Source organism: Rhinichthys klamathensis, unplaced genomic scaffold, assembly GCF_029890125.1.
Source record: "Rhinichthys klamathensis goyatoka isolate OS25496 unplaced genomic scaffold, OSU_Roscu_1.1 h1tg001063l_1, whole genome shotgun sequence".
In the NCBI taxonomy this organism is placed as follows: domain Eukaryota; kingdom Metazoa; phylum Chordata; class Actinopteri; order Cypriniformes; family Leuciscidae; genus Rhinichthys; species Rhinichthys klamathensis.
Genome location: NW_026607326.1, coordinates 252,501 through 270,544, shown reverse-complemented (window position 1 = coordinate 270,544; position 18,044 = coordinate 252,501). Strand labels below are relative to the sequence as shown.

The 18,044-nt window shown below is 35.7% G+C and overlaps 1 protein-coding gene across 1 annotated transcript in view; it reads left to right on the top strand.

The window, feature by feature from the left end:
• The first annotated feature begins 3,387 nt into the window (after positions 1–3,387).
• The window catches only part of rgs7b (regulator of G protein signaling 7b), a 73,882-nt gene continuing 59,225 nt past the window's right edge, over positions 3,388–18,044 (top strand). Inside the window, exon 1 of the mRNA XM_056244726.1 lies at positions 3,388–3,483. Coding sequence (XP_056100701.1) covers positions 3,403–3,483 — 81 coding nt within the window. The 5' untranslated portion in view covers positions 3,388–3,402. The remainder of the gene's footprint in view (positions 3,484–18,044) is intronic.

Here is an 18,044-nt window from a genome sequence, read left to right as displayed (position 1 = left end):
TGTGCCAGTGTTGTGCTGTTGTGTGTCAGTGTTGTGGTGTTGTGTGTCAGTGTTGTGCTGTTGTGTGTCAGTGTTGTGCTTAACTGTTATGTGTTTCAGTGTTGTGCTTTTGTGTGTGTCAGTGTTATGCTTTTGTGTTTAAGTATTGTGCTGTTGTTTTGTGTGTCAGTGTTGTGCTGTTCTGTGTCAGTGTTGTGCTTTTGTGTGTCAGTGTTGTGTGTCAGTGATGTGGTGTTGTGTCAGTGTTGTGTGTCAGTGTTGTGCTGTTGTGTGTCAGTGTTGTGCTGTTGTGTGTCAGTGTTGTGCTGTTGTGTGCCAGTGTTGTGCTGTTGTGTGCCAGTGTTGTGCTGTTGTGTGTTAGTGCTGTGGTGTTGTGTGTCAGTGTTGTACTGTTGTGTGTCAGTGTTGTGTGCCAGTGTTGTGCTGTTGTGTGCCAGTGTTGTGCTGTTGTGTGCCAGTGTTGTGCTGTTGTGTGTCAGTGTTGTGTGCCAGTGTTGTGCTGTTGTGTGTTAGTGCTGTGCTGTTGTGTGTCAGTGCTGTGCTGTTGTGTGTCAGTGTTGTGCTTTTGTGTGTCAGTGTTGTGCTTTTGTGTGTCAGTGTTGTGCTTTTGTGTTTCAGTGTTGTGCTTTTGTGTGTCAGTGTTGTGTGTCAGTGTTGTGCTGTTGTGTGTCAGTGTTGTGCTGTTGTGTGTCAGTGTTGTGCTTTTGTGTTTCAGTGTTGTGCTGTTGTGTGTCGGTGTTGTGCTGTTGTGTGTCGGTGTTGTGCTTTTGTGTGTCGGTGTTGTGCGTTTGTGTGTCGGTGTTGTGCTTTTGTGTGTCAGTTTTGTGCTGTTGTGTGCCAGTGTTGTGCTGTTGTGTGTCAGTGTTGTGCTGTTGTGTGTCAGTGTTGTGCTTTTGTGTGTCAGTTTTGTGCTGTTGTGTGCCAGTGTTGTGCTGTTGTGTGTCAGTGTTGTGCTGTTGTGTGTCAGTGTTGTGCTTTTGTGTGTCAGTTTTGTGCTGTTGTGTGCCAGTGTTGTGGTGTTGTGTGTCAGTGTTGTGCTGTTGTGTGTCAGTGTTGTGCTGTTGTGTGTCAGTGCTGTGCTGTTGTGTGTCAGTGTTGTGCTGTTGTGTGCCAGTGTTGTGCTGTTGTGTGTCAGTGTTGTGCTGTTGTGTGTCAGTGTTGTGCTGTTGTGTGCCAGTGTTGTGCTGTTGTGTGTCAGTGTTGTGCTGTTGTGTGTCAGTGTTGTGCTTAACTGTTATGTGTTTCAGTGTTGTGCTTTTGTGTGTGTCAGTGTTATGCTTTTGTGTTTAAGTATTGTGCTGTTGTTTTGTTTGTCAGTGTTGTGCTGTTCTGTGTCAGTGTTGTGCTTTTGTGTGTCAGTGTTGTGTGTCAGTGATGTGGTGTTGTGTCAGTGTTGTGAGTCAGTGCTGTGCTGTTGTGAGTCAGTGTTGTGGTGTTGTCTGTCAGTGTTGTGCTGTTCTGTGTCAGTGTTGTGCTGTTGTGTGTCAGTGTTGTGCTGTTGTGTGTCAGTGTTGTGCTGTTGTGTGTCAGTGTTGTGTTGTTGCGTGTCAGTGTTGTGCTGTTGTGTGTGCCAGTGTTGTGCTGTTGTGTGTCAGTGTTGTGCTGTTGTGTGTCAGTGTTGTGTTGTTGCGTGTCAGTGTTGTGCTGTTGTGTGTGCCAGTGTTGTGCTGTTGTGTGTCAGTGCTGTGCTGTTGTGTGCCAGTGTTGTGCTGTTGTGTGTCAGTGTTGTGCTGTTGTGTGTCAGTGTTGTGCTGTTGTGTGTCAGTGTTGTGCTTAACTGTTATGTGTTTCAGTGTTGTGCTTTTGTGTGTGTCAGTGTTGTGCTGTTCTGTGTCAGTGTTGTGCTTTTGTGTGTCAGTGTTTTGTGTCAGTGCTGTGCTGTTCTGTGTCAGTGTTGTGCTGTTGTGTGTCAGTGTTGTGCTGTTGTGTGTCAGTGTTGTGTTGTTGCGTGTCAGTGTTGTGCTGTTGTGTGTCAGTGTTGTGTTGTTGCGTGTCAGTGTTGTGCTGTTGTGTGTGCCAGTGTTGTGCTGTTGTGTGTCAGTGCTGTGCTGTTGTGTGCCAGTGTTGTGCTGTTGTGTGTCAGTGTTGTGCTGTTGTGTGTCAGTGTTGTGCTGTTGTGTGTCAGTGTTGTGCTTAACTGTTATGTGTTTCAGTGTTGTGCTTTTGTGTGTGTCAGTGTTGTGCTGTTGTGTGTCAGTGTTGTGCTTTTGTGTGTCAGTGTTTTGTGTCAGTGCTGTGCTGTTCTGTGTCAGTGTTGTGCTGTTGTGTGTCAGTGTTGTGCTGTTGTGTGTCAGTGTTGTGTTGTTGCGTGTCAGTGTTGTGCTGTTGTGTGTCAGTGTTGTGTTGTTGCGTGTCAGTGTTGTGCTGTTGTGTGTGCCAGTGTTGTGCTGTTGTGTGTCAGTGCTGTGCTGTTGTGTGCCAGTGTTGTGCTGTTGTGTGTCAGTGTTGTGCTGTTGTGTGTCAGTGTTGTGCTTAACTGTTATGTGTTTCAGTGTTGTGCTTTTGTGTGTGTCAGTGCTGTGCTGTTCTGTGCCAGTGTTGTGCTGTTGTGTGTCAGTGTTGTGCTGTTGTGTGTCAGTGTTGTGCTGTTGTGTGTCAGTGTTGTGCTTAACTGTTATGTGTTTCAGTGTTGTGCTGTTGTGTGTCAGTGTTGTGCTGTTGTGTGTCAGTGTTGTGTTGTTGCGTGTCAGTGTTGTGCTGTTGTGTGTCAGTGTTGTGCTGTTCTCTATCTATCTATCTATCTATCTATCTATCTATCTATCTGTTCTCTATCTATCTATCTATCTATCTATCTATCTATCTATCTATCTATCTATCTATCTATCTATCTATCTATCTATCTCTGTCATCTATCTATCTATCTATCTATCTATCTATCTATCTATGCTTCTTGTGCTTTTGTGTGTCAGTGTTGTGTGTCAGTGTTGTGCTGTTGTGTGTCAGTGTTGTGTGTCAGTGTTGTGTGTCAGTGTTGTGCTGTTATCTATCTATCTATCTATCTATCTATCTATCTATCTATCTATCTATCTATCTATCTATCTATCTATCTATCTATCTATCTATCTATCTATCTAGCCTGTCATCTATCTATCTATCTATCTATCTATCTATCTATCTATCTATCTATCTATCTATCTATCTATCTATCTATCTATCTATCTATCTATCTATCTATCTATCTCTGTCATCTATCTATCTATCTATCTCTGCCATCCATCCAATCTCTCAGAGTAATCAATTATTTGTTGATTTTGCCATGAATATAGACATTGCTGCAGGTGTTAATGGTCTTAAATCATAAATAAATAAATAAGTACCCCCCCCCCCCCCTCTCTCTCTCTTCTCCCCCCCCCCCCCCCCCCTCTCTCTTCTCTCCCCCCCCAACCAGGCTCAGGTTGAGGAATGGCTCAGCTGGGATCGGCTCAGACTCAGAGCACTAATGGAGTGGCGGATGAGTCTCCCAACATGCTGGTGTACAGGAAAGTAAGTCCAGCGGATCCCTCATCTCTGAACACCGGCACACAGGACCGATCCCGCTCAGTCAGCAGTCTTCAGCATGAGATGATGGGGGGGGGGGGACCGATTCATGCATCGCGATGCGGACGTGGACGATTCTGAATCGATTCACAAATGTCAGAAATCTATATATATATATTTTTTTCTAATAACGTAATATTGACGGAGCGCATAAGGCGTAACTCTGGAGCGGACGTGCAGTACCCGGCCAGTCTGTGTGTGCGCATAACAGAGACGCATGATGAGCACGAAATCTGAACAGCACACTCTTCGTAAAAGCTAACGTATGGAAAATTGGCATAATTTCATTGTGGCCTTTTTTCTATTTTTGTATGAGAGCTGCTGGTACATAATTCTATATTTTTGTATAAAAGCTGCTGGTACATAATTCTATATTTTTGTCTGAACGCTGCTGGTACATAATTCTATATTTTTTAATGAGAGCTGCTGGTACATAATTCTATATTTTTGAATGAGAGCTGCTGGTACATAATTCTATATTTTTGTATGAGAGCTGCTGGTACATAATTCTATATTTTTGAATGAGAGTTGCTGGTACATAATTCTATATTTTTGAATGAGAGTTGCTGGTACATAATTCTATATTTTTTAATGAGAGCTGCTGGTACATAATTCTATATTTTTGAATGAGAGCTACTGGTACATAATTCTATATTTTTGTATGAGAGCTGCTGGTACATAATTCTATATTTTTGTCTGAACGCTGCTGGGTTGGGTTGCACCAGCCGTTCGTAACTTCTTTCTTAAATTGTAACGTAAAGTCCACACTAGAGGCTTAGTAACTACTAGCTAGTTTGTAACTAACTCTGTACTTTATTCCGTTGCACCATTTGTTCGTAAGGTAGAACTTAGCTAGTAGGTCGTAAACTCTCCGTAAAGTAATGCGTAGTCGCATAATATGACGTTTAGCCTCGATGAACCAATAGCAGCCTTCAAATACGTGAGCAGAAGTTGTGTTGAAATGCCGTGAATTTCAGTTTATCCTTCATTCTAACTTCTTTTGCCTCACGTTACTAACGGTAAAAATAAGTTTCCATTTAATACGATACTTGATCATAAATAACATAAGTGTTTTTATATATAAATAACATTCAGAAACTGTATTTGAAATGAAATTAATAAGGATCAATAAATAAATATTCATACAAAAAAACAAGAAATTACGTTTATTGATTATGACTGATATTTGACATGCACAACATGGACCGATGCACACAGCGGCGCTGTTTACCTATTTTTTACAGTCTATGTTTAGGACGGGTTCGTGTTAAAGAGCTGCTAACAAAGTAATCTTTTCACATAATGTTCTCTCTCTTAAAATGTATGCGAGTGTAAATGTCAGTATTATCATATATGTCTAAAGAATTGAAGTCTGTCAGGTAAAAGAAGAGCTTATTGATGCAGTTCAGTCTGTCTGATATTTTATTCCAACCGTTACTCCTGATCGGAGCTGCCGTAAATATTTAGTTGGAACGTAGAGTTACGTTTAAACTAAGTTTAATGGTGCAACGGAAAAATATTTAGTAGTGCGTAAGTTGTAACTTAGTGCCCATTTACGTCAAAACTAGGCTAAGTTGTAACTTACGCACAGCTGGTGCAACCGGCCCCTGGTACATAATTCTATATTTTTGTCTGAACGCTGCTGGTACATAATTCTATATTTTTGTATGAGAGCTGCTGGTACATAATTCTATATTTTTGAATGAGAGCTGCTGGTACATAATTCTATATTTTTGAATGAGAGCTGCTGGTACATAATTCTATATTTTTGAATGAGAGCTGCTGGTACATAATTCTATATTTTTGTATGAGAGCTACTGGTACATAATTCTATATTTTTGAATGAGAGCTACTTGTACATAATTCTATATTTTTGTATGAGAGCTACTGGTACATAATTCTATATTTTTGAATGAGAGCTACTGGTACATAATTCTATATTTTTGTATGAGAGCTACTTGTACATAATTCTATATTTTTGTATGAGAGCTACTGGTACATAATTCTATATTTTTGAATGAGAGCTACTGGTACATAATTCTATATTTTTGTATGAGAGCTACTGGTACATAATTCTATATTTTTTAATGAGAGCTGCTGGTACATAATTCTATATTTTTGAATGAGAGCTGCTGGTACATAATTCTATATTTTTGAATGAGAGCTGCTGGTACATAATTCTATATTTTTGTATGAGAGCTACTGGTACATAATTCTATATTTTTGAATGAGAGCTGCTGGTACATAATTCTATATTTTTGAATGAGAGCTGCTGGTACATAATTCTATATTTTTTAATGAGAGCTGCTGGTACATAATTCTATATTTTTGAATGAGAGCTGCTGGTACATAATTCTATATTTTTGAATGAGAGCTGCTGGTACATAATTCTATATTTTTGTATGAGAGCTGCTGGTACATAATTCTATATTTTTGTATAAAAGCTGCTGGTACATAATTCTATATTTTTGTATAAAAGCTGCTGGTACATAATTCTATATTTTTGAATGAGAGCTGCTAGTACATAATTCTATATTTTTGAATGAGAGCTGCTGGTACATAATTCTATATTTTTTAATGAGAGCTGCTGGTACATAATTCTATATTTTTGAATGAGAGCTGCTGGTACATAATTCTATATTTTTGAATGAGAGCTGCTGGTACATAATTCTATATTTTTGAATGAGAGCTGCTGGTACATAATTCTATATTTTTGAATGAGAGCTGCTGGTACATAATTCTATATTTTTGAATGAGAGCTGCTGGTACATAATTCTATATTTTTGAATGAGAGCTGCTGGTACATAATTCTATATTTTTGTATAAAAGCTGCTGGTACATAATTCTATATTTTTGTATGAGAGCTGCTGGTACATAATTCAATATTTTTGAATGAGAACTGCTGGTACATAATTCTATATTTTTGTATGAAAGCTGCTGGTGCATAATTTTATATTTTTGTATGAGAGCTGCTGGTACATAATTCTATATTTTTGTATAAAAGCTGCTGGTACATAATTCTATATTTTTGTATAAAAGCTGCTGGTACATAATTCTATATTTTTGAATGAGAGCTGCTGGTGCATAATTCTATATTTTTGTATGAGAGCTGCTGGTACATAATTCTATATTTTTTTATGAAAGCTGCTGGTACATAATTCTATATTTTTGTATAAAAGCTGCTGGTACATAATTCTATATTTTTGTATAAAAGCTGCTGGTACATAATTCTATATTTTTGTATAAAAGCTGCTGGTACATAATTCTATATTTTTGAATGAGAGCTGCTGGTACATAATTCTATATTTTTGAATGAGAGCTGCTGGTACATAATTCTATATTTTTGTATGAAAGCTGCTGGTGCATAATTCTATATTTTTGTATGAGAGCTGCTGGTACATAATTCTATATTTTTGTATAAAAGCTGCTGGTACATAATTCTATATTTTTGAATGAGAGCTGCTGGTACATAATTCTATATTTTTGTATGAGAGCTGCTGGTACATAATTCTATATTTTTGAAGGAGAGCTGCTGGTACATAATTCTATATTTTTGTATGAGAGCTGCTGGTACATAATTCTATATTTTTGAAGGAGAGCTGCTGGTACATAATTCTATATTTTTGTATGAGAGCTGCTGGTACATAATTCTATATTTTTGAAGGAGAGCTGCTGGTACATAATTCTATATTTTTGTATGAGAGCTGCTGGTACATAATTCTATATTTTTGAAGGAGAGCTGCTGGTACATAATTCTATATTTTTGAATGAGAGCTGCTGGTACATAATTCTATATTTTTGAATGAGAGCTGCTGGTACATAATTCTATATTTTTGAATGAGAGCTGCTGGTACATAATTCTATATTTTTGAATGAGAGCTGCTGGTACATAATTCTATATTTTTGTATGAGAGCTACTGGTACATAATTCTGCCGCACGTATTCTGACTAGAACAAGACAAAGGGATCATATAACACCTATTTTAGAGACCTTGCATTGGTTACCTGTTAAATTTCGTGTTGATTTTAAAATTCTTATGTTGACGTACAAGGCATTAAATGGACTCGCTCCGCAATATCTCGCCGAGCTTTTAATGCCTTACATTCCGACACGTAATCATCGCTCCGCCGATGCTGGTCTCTTAGTCGTTCCGGTAACGAACCGAAAAACAATGGGTGATAGGGCGTTCTCTTCAGTTGCCCCAAAGTTATGGAACTCCTTGCCTTCCGAAATAAGATTTGCACCATCTTTGAAAAGGTTTAAATCATCCCTTAAAAATTATTATTTTACGGAAGCATTTGGATAAAGGTGATATTGGTGGTTGTTAATGAGATGTATCTTATGGGTTTCTCTATGTCTTGATATTTATTTTTAAATTTGTTTTTAGGTTTGTAATTTTGTGCGAAATACTTTGTATTTTGCGACCATGTATTTTTTTTATGTGTTTTCTTATTTACGCTTATGTAAAGCGCTCTGAGAATTAACTTTAAAAGCGCTATACAAAATAAAGTTATTATTATTATTATTATTATAATTCTATATTTTTGTATAAAAGCTGCTGGTACATAATTCTATATTTTTGTATAAAAGCTGCTGGTACATAATTCTATATTTTTGAATGAGAGCTGCTGGTACATAATTCTATATTTTTGTATGAAAGCTGCTGGTGCATAATTCTATATTTTTGTATGAGAGCTGCTGGTACATAATTCTATATTTTTGTATAAAAGCTGCTGGTACATAATTCTATATTTTTGAATGAGAGCTGCTGGTACATAATTCTATATTTTTGTATGAGAGCTGCTGGTGCATAATTCTATGTTTTTGAAGGAGAGCTGCTGGTACATAATTCTATATTTTTGAATGAGAGCTGCTGGTACATAATTCTATATTTTTGAATGAGAGCTGCTGGTGCATAATTCTATATTTTTTAATGAGAGCTGCTGGTACATAATTCTATATTTTTGAATGAGAGCTGCTGGTACATAATTCTATATTTTTGTATGAGAGCTGCTGGTACATAATTCTATATTTTTGTCTGAACGCTGCTGGTACATAATTCTATATTTTTGTATGAGAGCTGCTGGTACATAATTCTATATTTTTGTCTGAACGCTGCTGGTACATAATTCTATATTTTTGAATGAGAGCTGCTGGTACATAATTCTATATTTTTGAATGAGAGCTGCTGGTACATAATTCTATATTTTTGAATGAGAGCTGCTGGTACATAATTCTATATTTTTGTATGAGAGCTGCTGGTACATAATTCTATATTTTTGTATGAGAGCTGCTGGTACATAATTCTATATTTTTGTATAAAAGCTGCTGGTACATAATTCTATATTTTTGTCTGAACGCTGCTGGTACATAATTCTATATTTTTGAATGAGAGCTGCTGGTACATAATTCTATATTTTTGAAGGAGAGCTGCTGGTACATAATTCTATATTTTTGTCTGAACGCTGCTGGTACATAATTCTATATTTTTGTCTGAACGCTGCTGGTACATCATTCTATATTTTTGAATGAGAGCTGCTGGTACATAATTCTATATTTTTGAAGGAGAGCTGCTGGTACATAATTCTATATTTTTGTCTGAACGCTGCTGGTACATAATTCTATATTTTTGAAGGAGAGCTGCTGGTACATAATTCTATATTTTTGTCTGAACGCTGCTGGTACATAATTCTATATTTTTGAATGAGAGCTGCTGGTATATAATTCTATATTTTTGTATGAGAGCTGCTGGTACATAATTCTATATTTTTGTATAAAAGCTGCTGGTACATAATTCTATATTTTTGTATGAGAGCTGCTGGTACATAATTCTATATTTTTGTCTGAACGCTGCTGGTACATAATTCTATATTTTTGAAGGAGAGCTGCTGGTACATAATTCTATATTTTTGTCTGAACGCTGCTGGTACATAATTCTATATTTTTGAATGAGAGCTGCTGGTATATAATTCTATATTTTTGTATGAGAGCTGCTGGTACATAATTCTATATTTTTGAATGAAAGCTGCTGGTGCATAATTCTATATTTTTGTATGAGAGCTGCTGGTACATAATTCTATATTTTTGTATAAAAGCTGCTGGTACATAATTCTATATTTTTGAATGAGAGCTGCTGGTACATAATTCTATATTTTTGTATGAGAGCTGCTGGTACATAATTCTATATTTTTGAAGGAGAGCTGCTGGTACATAATTCTATATTTTTGTATGAGAGCTGCTGGTACATAATTCTATATTTTTGAAGGAGAGCTGCTGGTACATAATTCTATATTTTTGTATGAGAGCTGCTGGTACATAATTCTATATTTTTGAAGGAGAGCTGCTGGTACATAATTCTATATTTTTGTATGAGAGCTGCTGGTACATAATTCTATATTTTTGAAGGAGAGCTGCTGGTACATAATTCTATATTTTTGAATGAGAGCTGCTGGTACATAATTCTATATTTTTGAATGAGAGCTGCTGGTACATAATTCTATATTTTTGAATGAGAGCTGCTGGTACATAATTCTATATTTTTGAATGAGAGCTGCTGGTACATAATTCTATATTTTTGTATGAGAGCTACTGGTACATAATTCTGCCGCACGTATTCTGACTAGAACAAGACAAAGGGATCATATAACACCTATTTTAGAGACCTTGCATTGGTTACCTGTTAAATTTCGTGTTGATTTTAAAATTCTTATGTTGACGTACAAGGCATTAAATGGACTCGCTCCGCAATATCTCGCCGAGCTTTTAATGCCTTACATTCCGACACGTAATCATCGCTCCGCCGATGCTGGTCTCTTAGTCGTTCCGGTAACGAACCGAAAAACAATGGGTGATAGGGCGTTCTCTTCAGTTGCCCCAAAGTTATGGAACTCCTTGCCTTCCGAAATAAGATTTGCACCATCTTTGAAAAGGTTTAAATCATCCCTTAAAAATTATTATTTTACGGAAGCATTTGGATAAAGGTGATATTGGTGGTTGTTAATGAGATGTATCTTATGGGTTTCTCTATGTCTTGATATTTATTTTTAAATTTGTTTTTAGGTTTGTAATTTTGTGCGAAATACTTTGTATTTTGCGACCATGTATTTTTTTTATGTGTTTTCTTATTTACGCTTATGTAAAGCGCTCTGAGAATTAACTTTAAAAGCGCTATACAAAATAAAGTTATTATTATTATTATTATTATAATTCTATATTTTTGTATAAAAGCTGCTGGTACATAATTCTATATTTTTGTATAAAAGCTGCTGGTACATAATTCTATATTTTTGAATGAGAGCTGCTGGTACATAATTCTATATTTTTGTATGAAAGCTGCTGGTGCATAATTCTATATTTTTGTATGAGAGCTGCTGGTACATAATTCTATATTTTTGTATAAAAGCTGCTGGTACATAATTCTATATTTTTGAATGAGAGCTGCTGGTACATAATTCTATATTTTTGTATGAGAGCTGCTGGTGCATAATTCTATGTTTTTGAAGGAGAGCTGCTGGTACATAATTCTATATTTTTGAATGAGAGCTGCTGGTACATAATTCTATATTTTTGAATGAGAGCTGCTGGTGCATAATTCTATATTTTTTAATGAGAGCTGCTGGTACATAATTCTATATTTTTGAATGAGAGCTGCTGGTACATAATTCTATATTTTTGTATGAGAGCTGCTGGTACATAATTCTATATTTTTGTCTGAACGCTGCTGGTACATAATTCTATATTTTTGTATGAGAGCTGCTGGTACATAATTCTATATTTTTGTCTGAACGCTGCTGGTACATAATTCTATATTTTTGAATGAGAGCTGCTGGTACATAATTCTATATTTTTGAATGAGAGCTGCTGGTACATAATTCTATATTTTTGAATGAGAGCTGCTGGTACATAATTCTATATTTTTGTATGAGAGCTGCTGGTACATAATTCTATATTTTTGTATGAGAGCTGCTGGTACATAATTCTATATTTTTGTATAAAAGCTGCTGGTACATAATTCTATATTTTTGTCTGAACGCTGCTGGTACATAATTCTATATTTTTGAATGAGAGCTGCTGGTACATAATTCTATATTTTTGAAGGAGAGCTGCTGGTACATAATTCTATATTTTTGTCTGAACGCTGCTGGTACATAATTCTATATTTTTGTCTGAACGCTGCTGGTACATCATTCTATATTTTTGAATGAGAGCTGCTGGTACATAATTCTATATTTTTGAAGGAGAGCTGCTGGTACATAATTCTATATTTTTGTCTGAACGCTGCTGGTACATAATTCTATATTTTTGAAGGAGAGCTGCTGGTACATAATTCTATATTTTTGTCTGAACGCTGCTGGTACATAATTCTATATTTTTGAATGAGAGCTGCTGGTATATAATTCTATATTTTTGAATGAGAGCTGCTGGTACATAATTCTATATTTTTAAATGAGAGCTGCTGGTACATAATTCTATATTTTTGTATAAAAGCTGCTGGTACATAATTCTATATTTTTGTATAAAAGCTGCTGGTACATAATTCTATATTTTTGTATAAAAGCTGCTGGTACATAATTCTATATTTTTGAATGAGAGCTGCTGGTACATAATTCTATATTTTTGAATGAGAGCTGCTGGTACATAATTCTATATTTTTGTATGAAAGCTGCTGGTGCATAATTCTATATTTTTGTATGAGAGCTGCTGGTACATAATTCTATATTTTTGTATAAAAGCTGCTGGTACATAATTCTATATTTTTGAATGAGAGCTGCTGGTACATAATTCTATATTTTTGTATGAGAGCTGCTGGTACATAATTCTATATTTTTTGTATGAGAGCTGCTGGTACATAATTCTATATTTTTGTCTGAACGCTGCTGGTACATAATTCTATATTTTTGAATGAGAGCTGCTGGTAACATAATTCTATATTTTTGTATGAGAGCTGCTGGTACATAATTCTATATTTTTGAATGAGAGCTGCTGGTACATAATTCTATATTTTTGTATGAGAGCTGCTGGTACATAATTCTATATTTTTGAAGGAGAGCTGCTGGTACATAATTCTATATTTTTGAATGAGAGCTGCTGGTACATAATTCTATATTTTTGAATGAGAGCTGCTGGTACATAATTCTATATTTTTAAATGAGAGCTGCTGGTACATAATTCTATATTTTTGTATGAGAGCTACTGGTACATAATTCTGCCGCACGTATTCTGACTAGAACAAGACAAAGGGATCATATAACACCTATTTTAGAGACCTTGCATTGGTTACCTGTTAAATTTCGTGTTGATTTTAAAATTCTTATGTTGACGTACAAGGCATTAAATGGACTCGCTCCGCAATATCTCGCCGAGCTTTTAATGCCTTACATTCCGACACGTAATCATCGCTCCGCCGATGCTGGTCTCTTAGTCGTTCCGGTAACGAACCGAAAAACAATGGGTGATAGGGCGTTCTCTTCAGTTGCCCCAAAGTTATGGAACTCCTTGCCTTCCGAAATAAGATTTGCACCATCTTTGAAAAGGTTTAAATCATCCCTTAAAACTTATTATTTTACGGAAGCATTTGGATAAAGGTGATATTGGTGGTTGTTAATGAGATGGATCTTATGGGTTTCTCTATGTCTTGATATTTATTTTTAAATTTGTTTTTAGGTTTGTAATTTTGTGTGAAATACTTTGTATTTTGCGACCATGTATTTTTTTTTTATGTGTTTTCTTATTTCCGCTTATGTAAAGCGCTCTGAGAATTAACTTTAAAAGCGCTATACAAAATGAAGTTATTATTATTATTATTATTATAATTCTATATTTTTGTATAAAAGCTGCTGGTACATAATTCTATATTTTTGTATAAAAGCTGCTGGTACATAATTCTATATTTTTGTATGAGAGCTGCTGGTACATAATTCTATATTTTTGAAGGAGAGCTGCTGGTACATAATTCTATATTTTTGAATGAGAGCTGCTGGTACATAATTCTATATTTTTGTATGAGAGCTGCTGGTACATAATTCTATATTTTTGTATGAGAGCTGCTGGTACATAATTCTATATTTTTGTATGAGAGCTGCTGGTACATACAGTAATTCTATATTTTTGTATGAAAGCTGCTGGTACATAATTCTATATTTTTGTATGAGAGCTGCTGGTACATAATTCTATATTTTTGAATGAGAGCTGCTGGTACATAATTCTATATTTTTGAATGAGAGCTGCTGGTACATAATTCTATATTTTTGAATGAGAGTTGCTGGTACATAATTCTATATTTTTGAATGAGAGCTGCTGGTACATAATTCTATATTTTTTAATGAGAGCTGCTGGTACATAATTCTATATTTTTGTATGAGAGCTGCTGGTACATAATTCTATATTTTTGAATGAGAGCTGCTGGTACATAATTCTATATTTTTTAATGAGAGCTGCTGGTACATAATTCTATATTTTTGTATGAGAGCTGCTGGTACATAATTCTATATTTTTGAATGAGAGCTGCTGGTACATAATTCTATATTTTTGTATGAGAGCTGCTGGTACATAATTCTATATTTTTGAATGAGAGCTGCTGGTACATAATTCTATATTTTTGAAGGAGAGCTGCTGGTACATAATTCTATATTTTTGAATGAGAGCTGCTGGTACATAATTCTATATTTTTGTATGAAAGCTGCTGGTGCATAATTCTATTTTTTTGTATGAGAGCTGCTGGTACATAATTCTATATTTTTGTATAAAAGCTGCTGGTACATAATTCTATATTTTTGAATGAGAGCTGCTGGTACATAATTCTATATTTTTGTATGAGAGCTGCTGGTACATAATTCTATATTTTTGAAGGAGAGCTGCTGGTACATAATTCTATATTTTTTAATGAGAGCTGCTGGTACATAATTCTATATTTTTGAATGAGAGCTGCTGGTACATAATTCTATATTTTTGAATGAGAGCTGCTGGTACATAATTCTATATTTTTGAATGAGAGCTGCTGGTACATAATTCTATATTTTTGAATGAGAGCTGCTGGTACATAATTCTATATTTTTGTATGAGAGCTGCTGGTACATAATTCTATATTTTTGAATGAGAGCTGCTGGTACATAATTCTATATTTTTGAATGAGAGCTGCTGGTACATAATTCTATATTTTTGAATGAGAGCTGCTGGTACATAATTCTATATTTTTGTATGAAAGCTGCTGGTACATAATTCTATATTTTTGTATGAGAGCTGCTGGTACATAATTCAATTTTTTTTGTATGTGTGTGTGTGACACTAATGTAATGCGCTCACAGGTGTGTGTGTGGAGTCATTTACAACGGCTTCTAACGCGGCTCAACCAATCAGAATCAAGGACCGGAACTATCCATTTTATAAGGGTCGCTCGTGGCTCGTGTTGTTCGTCAGATTAGCTGTGTGTTTGTTACGCTGGTCAGAGCTTTAGTTCAGGAACTGCTCGTCCAGCTGGAGGTGTGTGTGTGTGTGTGTGAGGTCTGGAGCCTCGTCTGATGTCGTGTTTTAGCTGGTTTTGTAAGTAAGTTGTGTGTGCAGCTCTGGTTTGTTTTGCCGTCCAGAAAGTGAAACTTTTAGAGTGTCAGGACAGGCTCTCTGTCTTTACTCGTCACACACACACACACACACACACACACACACACATACTGGCCTCAAACGTGTATAAACACTTAAAGATGTCCGATTGTCATTGCGTTCAAAGAAAAGTATAAGCTTGTTTCTGTCGCGCAATAAAAAATAAAATATATAATGATGTTATCTGTCTATCTTGGTCAAGTCGAGTCAGCTTTATTTATACAGTGCTTTTTACAATATAGAGTTTCACAGCAGCTCTACAGAAGTCTATCCGCTCTGGAGAAACCTGTGATGTCATCGTCCAGCTCAGCTCAGTTCTCATATAATAGTGTCAGTGCAGGAGATCAATAATAATAATAATGCTGAATATCACATGTCCTCAGCTGAGCAAGCCAAAGGTGACAGTGGAACCAAAACTCCATCAGTGACAGAATGGGGAAAAACCAAAACAACGCTGATATAGTAATTGATATTTATATATGATATGTTGTTCAGTCCTCCTGCCGTTATACACAAGCTTTTCTGTTATGATAGTTTTGTGGAAATAAAGGTTATAGATATTGTGCTGTTTATGTGAGTATCTGTCAGTCGGTGTTGGGAACTAAACAACTGAAAGTGCTTACTTTACTACATTAGCTCGTCTACAAATATTATTATATATAATATATACTTATTTACCTGTATGAAGTGGCCCAAATTTCTTCTGTACAAAAGTAAAAAAACAAAAACTGTTTATATAGAATTTTCTGATTTTTAAAAGTTGAACTTCTGAATTTCTGATTATGTTGTAGTTGCATATTTTATTATTTAGATTTAGCATTGTGTTTCCCTGCCGATGGTGTTTCTGGGTCACACGTCACTGATGTAAATGGTTTGGAAAGGACGGTGATCTACATGTCTGGTGTTCATGCTCTGATTATATATTTACATAAATATAGCGCGCTGATGACATCATCAGGACGGTGCATTAGCGAGAGTTCGTTCTGTCTTTCGTTCCAGGAATCTCGTCTGACCTCTTTTCGTCTGCAGTGTGTTTGTGTTTCGTCTCTGCTCTATATTCAGAGATCTCCGTGTTTCTGACCCGAATAGAGATATTTAATTCGATTTTTTTTTGTCAGCCTCTTTTATTAGATCATTTGTTCTGGACTAAACCTTCAAATGATCATTTAGAAGTTTCATTAATGGACGTATTTTAAAAAGACTTGAAAATGTTAGATATTCTATCACATAGCAAACTGAAAGAGCTTATATCATTTCTATATTTTTTATGTTCTTGTATGAAAAATATTGTTAAATTATTGAATGTAATTTTCTCTATTTAATAGGGATGTACGATATGTCTTGAGTTTCTCCCGGGAACACGTCACTATATTCCTCATTATAATAATTCATGCGCAGAATAAAGGGGCGGGGCCTGGTTGAGTTAGTCAGTAGTGTGTTAAACTGGCGGTTATGGGAAGGGGCGGGGCATTTCCCAAACACACTCGAAGCGCTCGACCAATCAGAGCACACGGCTCCAGCCGACCAATCAGAGCACAGTGTGCTATTAGAAGGAGGGGCTTCATAGAGACAGGAAGTGAACAGAGCGTTACTGACAGACTGGGAAGAGAGGAGCCGCAACAATGGAGAATATGAGGAGAATAATCAACATTCAAGCAGGAAAACCTGTTCTAGGAGAGCCTGGAACATCATCACGACTGTGTAAAAGGCTTCTTTTGCTCTTGAAGACACTGATGCAAAGTTAGTTCATAATCTTGTCTTTAATCTCAGTCTATTATTGTCATCATTAATTGCATAATTGAAGTCATTGCGCTGTTTAGTAGTTGTAGGAGGCGAGTTCTGCGTTCTGTAATGAAGCGCAAAATATCTTCATGTGTAAAACGTGTCAGATCTGTCATCAGTCTTTCATTCTTCTGTTCAACACAAGAGGAGATGTTTTTCCTTGGTTTAGATGAACTCTTTCTCTAGTTCTGTTCATCGTACAGGGCTTGTTTTCTGAGAGGATTGTGATTGTATTAATGATTTATTCAGTGAATGGGAGATTACTGACGCAGCTCCATTTTCAAATTCATAATGTCCATAAGAGGCAAATATGAGAGTAGTTACATCCGATTAGTTGAATCAGGACATGTCCATGTATTTCAATGAGGCTCGCAGTCTAGATGATGTTTTTGCTTGTAATTCTCATTAGATAAACTACACTAGAAGTCTCTTCTGCTCACCAAAGCTGCATTTATCTGATCAAAAATACAGTAAAAATAGTGAAATATTATTATAATGTAAATCAGCTGTTTTCTATGTGAATATACGTACAGTAAAGTGTAATTTATTCCTGTGATCAAAGCTGAATGTTCAGCATCATTACTCCAGTCTTCAGTGTCACATGATCCTTCAGAAATCACTCTAATATGATGATTTGTAATGATATTTCACAATATTACTGGATTTACTGTATTTTTTTATCAAATAAATATAGAGTTAAGCATAAAGAGACTTCTTTTAAAAACTTCTGATTTTAAAATCAACGTTTTTGCATTAATAATGCAATAATTTTAATGTTGTTTTCCATTAAAATATTGAAAAATTCTTAAAACAAGATGAAGTAAGTCTTGTTTTATGAATTAAAAAAAAATCTAAATTAAAGGTGCTGTATGTAAGTTTTTCACTCTACTAAAGCATAAAAATACCATAATATGTTTGCATATTCTCGTTTCTCTGAACAACACTTCCACGGCCGGTTATTTTACTGTGAAATGTGTGTTTCCAGGCTGGACTGTTTGTGTTGTTGTGATGATGCTACACGTGACAATCTGCCTATTTTCATTGTCCACTGCGCTCGTTCCTGTCGCGCGTCTCAAACTGGCGGCCCGCGTGAGCGTCGAGTCTGAGGAGGCGGGGAACGACGATCTGT